Source organism: Carassius auratus, unplaced genomic scaffold (genome assembly GCF_003368295.1).
Source record: "Carassius auratus strain Wakin unplaced genomic scaffold, ASM336829v1 scaf_tig00215316, whole genome shotgun sequence".
NCBI lineage: Eukaryota > Metazoa > Chordata > Actinopteri > Cypriniformes > Cyprinidae > Carassius > Carassius auratus.
The window spans coordinates 1,094,474-1,103,558 of NW_020528035.1; the positions used below are offsets into that span (position 1 = coordinate 1,094,474).

The window sequence follows — 9,085 nt, forward strand, 5'->3', positions numbered from 1 at the left end:
TGCTTCTGGAAATGCCACTTTATTGTGTATTTGTCTATGACAGTCAGCTGAAGCTAGAGATTGTGTTTTATAAAGTTTTAAATATGGATATTTTTCTTACAAAAGGCCTTTATTAACACTTCACATAACACCTGATGTACTTGCTACATCATTAGAAGAATGGCATCTACGCTAATATTTGTCTGTTTCTCTCTTGTTCCGAGGTCACCGTGGCCACCAGATCCAGTCAGTATCCAGATCAGAGGGTCACTGCAGTCACCCGGATCCAGTACGTATCCAGACCAGATGGTGGATCAGCACCTAGAAAGGACCTCTACTGCCCTGAAAGACAGCGGAGACCAGGACAACTAGAGCCCCAGATACAGATCCCCTGTAAAGACCTTGTCTCAGAGGACCACCAGGACAAGACCACAGGAAACAGATGATTCTTCTGCACAATCTGACTTTGCTGCAGCCTGGAATTGAACTACTGGTTTCGTCTGGTCAGAGGAGAACTGGCCCCCCAACTGAGCCTGGTTTCTCCCAAGGTTTTTTTCTCCATTCTGTCACCGATGGAGTTTCGGTTCCTTGCCGCTGTCGCCTCTGGCTTGCTTAGTTGGGGTCACTTCATCTACAGCGATATCATTGACTTGATTGCAAATAAATGCACAGACACTATTTAAACTGAACAGAGATGACATAACTGAATTCAATGATGAACTGCCATTAACTATCATTTTGCATTATTGAGACACTGTTTTCCAAATGAATGTTGTTCAGTGCTTTGACGCAATGTATTTTGTTTAAAGCACTATATAAATAAAGGTGATTGATTGATTGATTTATTAATCCCCCAGAGCTGTGTGGAGCACTTTGCATGATGAATTTATGCACTTTTACTTAACTTCAAAATCTTAATGAATGACTTCACTTTAGAGAACCCCTCTGTCAAGCTTCTATAGTTTGCAGACAACAGTCATCAGTGCAGTAACTGTGGCTGCAGTGGAGTCATTAGCCGTGTTTCCACTATCGAGCTAGGACCGGGCGTGCTAGTGCGTGCCAGGGCCAGTCGCGTTTCCACTGTCACTTCCGGGGCTTGATCGTGCCTCGTCGGGGCTTCCTCGGGGCCAACGGCCAGGTTTTTTCGGCCCGACGAAATCCTTGGGCCAAAGCGGGCCAGCTGGGGCTAGAGGAGGGGTTACGATCAAAGGCGGAGTTTCTCCGTGTCTGGAGAGCGTCAGCGCGGATCATTTCAGAAAGATAACAGCTTTAACACGGGTATTAAAGACTTTTAAAAATCAGTTGAGCTCAAAACTCACTCTTAGTCAGCAGCAAGTGTTTGAAATAACTTGATCCAATGTGGATTATTATCAGGGCCGTGCACAGACATTTTGAGGGGCAGTGGCCTAAACCAAAAAAAGGGGCACTAAGGGGGTGATTGCTTGTTAACACAAATTATCCAGTTATTACAAAATGTACAATTAAAAAAGAAGACAGTACACGCTCAAATACATTTCAGACTTTATTGTAGAAGTTTTGATAGAACATCACAATTACACATTACTGATACTTTTTTATATTTACTTGTTCCATTTACAGCAACACATTTTTATTTGGTACTATGTCCTGAAAGATCTTAATAACTAAATTTTTTATGATTCATAATTACACATTGGTGATAATAAACTATTTACCGTCCGTTTTACATTTTGGTATTTACCTTTTCCTTTTACAGCAAAACCTTTCTATTTGGTACCATGTCCTGAAAGATCTTAATAACCTCATCTTTTATGATTGGGATGTCTTTTTCAATGGCCAGAAGCAGAAGATCAGAGAGTCGTTCTTGTCCACACGCATTACGAAGTTTCGTTTTCACCAGCTTCAACTTCGAGAATGAGCGTTCAACAGTGGCTGTTGAGACAGGTAGTGTTCCAAAGATTTTCAGCAGCTTAAAAAGTGTTGGAAACACAACATGAGCATCAAAATCCTTAAATGTTTCCAAAATTGCACGGGCACTCATTTGTGAGCATGTGAATGAAGAGTGGAAAACTCTAAGCTCAGTTCGCAGCTGTTCCTCCTCCTCTTGAAATCCGTAAAACTCACAGAGAGTATGGGCAGCTTTAAGTGCTTCAGCATCTGCAGTGTCTTTCCACTTTGATGGCTCAATCAAACAATGCAGTGACATCACAATTTTGTCAGTGTTCCCCTTCCCTTGAAATCGCCTGTGGAGTTCCTGAATCAGGGAATCCAAAAAAGTGAAGTACATCCTTCCTCTGTAGTACTCCTCTAAAGTCTGTGGCTGGTGGTCCTCTGTTGCTGATGTGGAGCAGTACTTAAACTTTGTTGGTACTTTCCGCCGCCTTGCTTGTCCTGGAATCTCTTCAGGCACACTGATCCCTCTTGTCTCTGCTTGAATGGTAGCATAGTGAAATATTTCTTTGAATTGCTCTTCAGTCCTCAGTGTGTTCATTCTGCTTATGACACCATTTACAACAGTGTATGCTGCTGCCAAGTCCAAGTCTTGCCGCTGAAGAGCATTTGAAGCAACTGCTGTTTCCATGAATATTGGAGTTGTTATCTCCAAGCAAAGAATAAATTCAAAGTTAATGCTGTGCAACAGCATGTGTGCATCCCCTGCTGCCAGATCAGGTGGCTCAGACTTGGTCAGATCTTCCAGGAATTGCACAACTGCAGGGAGGCATTTTCTGAGAGTCCTGAGGGCTGTTTCCCTGCAGGTCCATCGGGTGTCTGAGAGCTTCTGTAGCTCAAGGGGACGCTGGCCAGGATTCATGGCTTGCTGTGTTTGAACAAAAGCTGCATGTCGTTTTGTGGAGTTGGCAATGAAGGTGTAAAGTTTTTCAACTACTGTAAAAAAACTGACAAAGTGAATGCTTGACTTTGCACTCTCCACTAATACAAGATTCAAACAATGAGCATGGCAATGAACATATAATGCCTTTTCATTTTGCTTTTGTATTCTGGACTGTAGTCCTTTGTAAGGCCCACTCATGTTGGCTGCTCCATCATAACCCTGACCATGGATGTCCTCAACTTTCAGCTGGTTCTCCTTTAGCAAGTTCATTACTAGGTTTTCAAGCTGTTCTCCTGTTGTTGACTGAACATCACAGAGCTGAATGAAGCGCTCCTTTATGGTCATGTCATGTACATAACGTACCACAAAGCACACCTGTTCGATGTGTGATACATCAGTAGTCTCATCAAGTAAAATTGAAAATATTGACGCTTCCCTTACTTCTTTCAGTATTTCCTGTTTCACATAAATAGCCATTGCTCTAATTAGGTCATTTTGTATTCGGTTTGAGAGGAGAGACACCTGAGGTTTTTTACATGATGCTTGTTTTTCTTTGATGTTGTCAAGATGAAGCTTAAGGACACTGTCATATTGGCCAACCAACTCTACAAGCTCTAAGAAATTTCCTTTGTTTGAACTTGAGAGGCTTTCATTGTCACCTCTGAATGGCATGCCTTGTTTCGCTAAGTACAATATAATATCAATCAGTCGGTAGATAATCTCCCTGTTTTTTTGCTTTTCTATTTCTTTGGCTGCTTGCATCTCAAAGTCGGCCTTTTCCAATGCTGTATCCAATGCTTTTCTTTTAAATGCATTCCACCGAATCATGCCTAGCATGTGTGACTCTGTCCTGCTATGCTCCTTAATTTTTCCTTTGGCTTGCTTCCATAAACTTAACCCCACTGACTTCCAACCTGTCCTGCTCTTATATTTTTCATCATTCATGAAAAGCCTACAGCTGAAACAGTACATAGCATCATTCTCAGGAGAATACTCTAACCAGGGGTGTTCTTCATACCACTGTCCCTGAAACGAACGTCCTTGATCATTTTTTGGGAATAGCAAAATTGGACGACAGGGTCCTACTGAATTTGAAAATTTTGTGAAGGCCACATTGTATGTTACATTGTATTTCTTTACATGAGCAGGATCTGATGGATTTTGTAACTGAAGCAAAAACTCAAAGTCTTCTGGCTTTTTCTCCCTTGTATACATGGCTGTGGCTGCCTCACTCTCCATTTCTTCCTGTTCTGCATCTGTCTCCTCCCTCTCTGTCTCATTGTATTGCCTTTCTTTCTCATTCTGAACTTTTTCTGTCTCTGGCTCAGTTCCAAGACCTTCACTTTTACTCCGTTGAATTGATTCTGAGGCATTTTCATCTTAATATAGAGAATGAATAACAAACCTGTTACAATCATATTTTAAATACAATTGTTAGGCTTTAGTGCTAATTAAATGTATGTTCTTGTAATATAATTACTCTTCCATTCAAATAATTTAATGTCTATCTTTCTTGTTATAAAACTCTAGCATATTCAGAATCCTTTATTGTCAGCCAGTTTAACAACACTTACCTGTAAGTGTCTGATTTGGCTGATGCTGAATGGGCTCTCCCTCACTCTCTGAGCCTGCCTCTGCCTCATCTTCAATGGAGTAATAAGTAATAGACATTTAATTTCATATTAGCATACAGCCTAAATCTATATATACAACTCATTTAGAGCCTATGATGTGTTAGTCTCAACTAAGACAAGTGATTATAATGGGAGATATACTTACAATAATTAAACAGACAAACTGTCTGCTAACTGTTCTATATGATGATTTACCTGCTGGCTTGCTGGAGCTTTGAATCCATGTTTGCAATGTTGAACTGCCTTTAGCAGCCTCCCTTCTCTCTTTCTCTCTCTGTCTCTGTCTTCTTTTTTGTGAAGGCATTGTTTTTTTGTTGTTTTTTATGGTTGTCTTGTCTACAAAGTGTGCCAACAACAGAGAATGTAGTTATTTGTATTAGATCTGATCTGATCGAGAGTACAATTATAATTTGATTAGACAAGCAGCTTCTTAGAACGTGGATATGTTGTACGAGTTGTAGAAGACCAAGAGCACAAAACATTACCGACATAAATACAAAAAAAAAGAAAAAAAAAAAGACTAATTTCGCAGATTCAACCGCTGTCTTGCAGCCTACCTGTTAATGCGACAGCTTTCGTGAACTGTCGTGTTCACAAGCGCCGCAGACACATACTGTGAGTGATGCTGCGGAGTGCGGAGCGAGCGGGAAAACCTGGAGCGGATTCGCGGAATCAACGGAAGGCTTTGAGCGGAGCGGTGGGGAAAAGGGGCACCTCAGTCGATGAGGGCAGAGGGGCAGTGGCTCTGGCCACCGGGCCACCCCCCTGTGCACGGCCCTGATTATTATCACTAAACAAGGCAGAAATATTTATAAGCGATGTAAAAGACTATGCACGCTAAACATTAACATTACCATGGTAAATGCAACCACTTGGAGAATTCAGACATCAGCTTCTTATTCTCTATAACAACTGTGTATTTATTAAGTAAGTTAACATTTTATCGGTCGTCTGGTTTCAAGAGTTTAGCTCCACGTTGCGTATCATCAAAATACAATAATGATTTTTGTTCGTGAGCTTTTATAAAAATAGCGAGTCTGCTCTGTGGATCATAACAGAAAGATAACAGCTAACACCAGCATTAAACACTTTTTTTTTTAAATACGTCAAGCTCAAAACTCACTTTCAGTCATCAACGAGTGTTTGAAATAACTTGATCCAATGTGGATTATAATCACCATACAAGGCAAAAATATTTATAAGCGATGTAAAAGACTATGCACGCTGGGCATTAACATTAAACATGGTAAATATAACTGCTTGAAGAAATCAGACTTCAGCTTCTTATTCTCTATCACAATCGTGTAATTATTTAGTAGGCTAACTTATATTATCTGTCACAAGCCTCGTCTCGAGAGTTTAGCTCCAAGTAACCTATCATAAAAATATAATAATGTTTTTGTTCGGGAGCCTTTATAAAAAAATAAAGATATTATCATTCATTCTTATAATGTGACGTATAGGCTACTGTGACTACAAATAAACAGAAACAGACTCGACTGAATAAGCAGGCTATTTTCATAAGCGTTAAAAATAAATAAATAAAATAGAAAGTGTATTTATGTGTGATTAATTTTGAGTCTTGATAAATTAAATCAATATGATCAATGTATCACGTATTCTATAGTTAAAACATCTTTGTTTTTGAATTTGAATATATAACAAAGCATGCAAACAAACGGCCGCTTTTATCATGTTCGTTTTGTGATCGCGCATGTTCCAGTGACTTATTTCTTAGTTTTCTGATAACTTCTCTTTGATGGTGAAATAATGAGGTTGCATGACGTTGTTCTGAGAGGCGTGTAAAGGGCGTGTTTTAGTGACGTGCAGCGGTGCTTCAAGCTCCACTGTGGAAACCCTCCGCTACTCTGGCCTCGGTGCTACTGGCCCGGGGCTATGAGCCCCGCCCGGCCCGCTTTAAGCCCTGGCTCGCACTGGCCCGACAGTGGAAATGCGGCTATTCAGACTCCTGGGCAACACTATTTCTCAGGACCTGAAGTGGGACACTCACAGACTCCATTGTTAAAAAGGCCCAGCAGAGGCTGTATTTCCTCCGCCAGCTAAGGAAGTTCAACCAGCCACAGGAGCTGCTGAAACATTTCTACTCTGCCATCCTTAAATCCGTCCTGTGTTCATTTAGCGGACAGTCAGGACTGCTGAGAAGATTATTGGTGCCCCTCTGCCCAGCCTTCAAAATCTTTACATCTCCAGAGTGAGGAAAAGGGCTAAGCTTATCACTCTGGACCCCTCACACCAAGCCCACTCTCTCTTTGAACTATTGCCCTTTAGCCAGCGCTACAGATCACTGACCACCAGAACAGCCATACATAAGAATACCCCCCCCCCCCAGGTCTTATTGCACCTGAACAACACATAACACCTCACTACTGTACATTTGTAAATAACTCATTAAACCTCCATCTGTACTGGAAGCTCCCTTGGCAATAAAGCTCTTTCTGATTCAGATTAAACCCCATTCACTGTCATTATAAAGCTTGGATGACGATTGTATTCATCTGAAAGAAGAGAGTCATATGAAGAGTTTATTTTGCAAAAAAACATAACTCAGGTTTTTATTTTATTTTTTGTATGTTATGGTTTTGTTGTATTAGATAGTTTTAATTATTTATTGTATTTATCTAGCTTTATTTTGTAGCTTATCAAAACCACCCAACTGCAGTTTGACTGAGATCTATACTTCACTTTAAACCTATTTTAATAAAGACCCAGAAACACTGGATTTGTGCGCATTTACTGTGCGCTACTTTCGGTGGCAAGATGCTTGGCACCACCTTGTGGCTGTATTGTCATACTACAAAGGCCTCCACGTTAACTAATCCAGTAACATTTTCAATTACAACCAACATAAAGTTTGAATAGATGCGATTTGAAAAGGTTCCTTACATCTAGTAATTGTGCTTCTAGTAGCCTACTAATACAAGTTACCGTGATGTCAGAAGCACATTATTCGTGTCCGTCTGATAGTTTCATGATTTCCTGCCATTTATGTAGTCATTGTTTGTATCTTAGATAAAAAGCGAAACTTAAATTTGCACAAGGAAGCCCATGGGTTCCTGGAAAGACAAATGTCAGTCCAGTTTTAGAATCATTTTGTGGTTATAAACTATGCTTAGAAGATGCAAGCTGTGGCAAAACGCACCACAAAGCAAAAAACTATGTATACACAGACAAGATAAAGATGGGTATTGCAAAATAACTTTGCTTTCCATTTAATTCCTTATTAACTATTAAGGAGACCGGTGTACAATTTAGACTTTTTCGGGGCTATAACTAGGGCAAAAAGCACAAATCCCATTTCAGGTCGCTACCTCTTCAAAGATACGTTCAAAATCGTAAAATAGTTAAGGACTAAAACAAGTCTGACCACTTCCCCTATCGAACAAATTAATGGGGATATAAACCAGTGTGAAGTCAAGACCTACGAGTCTGGTAGCCTACTTCACATTAATTCTAATCAGCCTCTCTGAGCATCATTAGTTTTTCCAATAACCGAAGAACATGAATACATTGTTTAATGCAACTTAATACAATTTATAGAATATAAACTACTTGTCCCTTTTAATAGGTTAACGCCAATGAAAGTTGAGAAAAACACAGAAAATAGGTTTTAGGTTTACATCAAGTCACGTTTAGGGTTCAATATCAGCACATCTTTCGCAGTATAGCATGGCTGTTAAACAAGTTTCTTAGACAAATGTGCAATGCAATAATGGTGACCCCAGCGGTCACCACAAAGTTAACACCAAAAAAAGTTGTAAAAAAAAAAAAACCAGGCCAGAGATTAAAGGTCACAGTTTATTGGAACTTGTTCTCAATACAGAAGATACAAGATACAGAGGACTCTTACGCTAATACAGACATATAAATAAAACTAAATTATATTCATGTTTTGATCAAGTCTCATTTAACATACAAAAGGATGCAATTTGTTGAGCACCTACACTAAAGCCGGGGTTAACAGAACACAGCCATTCCCAGAACTTCAGAAGGCGGCTTTACTTCAGCAGTTGTCAGGTGTCGCGACAAAATCATGAAGCCTTTGAAATAAGGACAAATTTACAAGTTAGAAAACAAGTGGTGAAATGAAGCATGCATTACTACAAAGAAACAAGCGGATACTGGTATTAAAATGAACCATAACGAAAATGTGTTCCAGTGATTGAGGATAGAACCAGCTGATGGGAAACATGCTGGTACCGAAGACATTGCACTGGCTCTATTATTCCTCCACACATACACACAAGGGTACAAAAAACCACGAGTATGCCAAGAAGGAGGATTACACTCAAAAGATCACATAAAAGGCGCTTTAATCTCATTTAAACATATTAACAAAAATATTTCATCTCTAAAAACAAAACATGACCTCTGTACTTCACATACCATCGAACATGTTTCCTCAGTGTTGCAGTAGATTGAAAGAAAGAAGTATGGCCGCTCGCCTTGTTTTATATTAGCGATGTCGTCATTTTAGCGTCACGTGAAAGCATCCAATCAATGACGACTTCAAGTAACGACGGAGGTGTTGGTTTAAAAATATATTTTGTATTATTATTATTAATAATAATAATAATTACGTAATAATGATTAAGTAATCGTTAATTAGTATAGCTATTATTATTACTAAAAGTTTTATCAA

General features: G+C 39.6%; 1 protein-coding gene and 1 non-coding gene across 2 annotated transcripts; both read right to left on the minus strand.

Moving 5' to 3' along the window:
• Positions 1 to 1,488: 1,488 nt before the first annotated feature.
• LOC113094310 (MAP7 domain-containing protein 1-like) lies at positions 1,489 to 4,853 on the minus strand. The gene is made up of 4 exons (XM_026260032.1): positions 4,621 to 4,853; positions 4,366 to 4,434; positions 3,907 to 4,170; positions 1,489 to 1,584 (listed from the first exon to the last, which is right to left on the minus strand). The coding sequence occupies exons 1-4, from the start codon at positions 4,727 to 4,729 to the stop codon at positions 1,502 to 1,504; spliced, it is 525 nt and encodes a 174-aa protein (XP_026115817.1). The 5' UTR covers positions 4,730 to 4,853; the 3' UTR covers positions 1,489 to 1,501.
• Positions 4,854 to 8,591: 3,738 nt separating this feature from the next.
• LOC113094318 (small nucleolar RNA SNORA57) lies at positions 8,592 to 8,724 on the minus strand. Its single transcript, XR_003288042.1, has one exon. It is a non-coding gene; the product is annotated as a small nucleolar RNA SNORA57 (small nucleolar RNA).
• Between the last annotated feature and the right edge of the window lie 361 nt (positions 8,725 to 9,085).

What these genes read in the sequence shown, in the direction of transcription:
- LOC113094310 (XM_026260032.1), bottom strand. Translation starts at nt 4,729, where the DNA reads ATGCCTTCACAAAAAAGAAGACAGAGACAGAGAGAGAAAGAGAGAAGG. An exon ending in GCCAAATCAGACACTTACAG is followed by an intron (nt 4,171 to 4,365) that starts GTAAGTGTTGTT and finishes CTCTATATTAAG; the next exon opens with ATGAAAATGCCTCAGAATCA. An exon ending in GAAATACAATGTAACATACA is followed by an intron (nt 1,585 to 3,906) that starts ATGTGGCCTTCA and finishes CCAAATAAAAAT; the next exon opens with GTGTTGCTGTAAATGGAACA.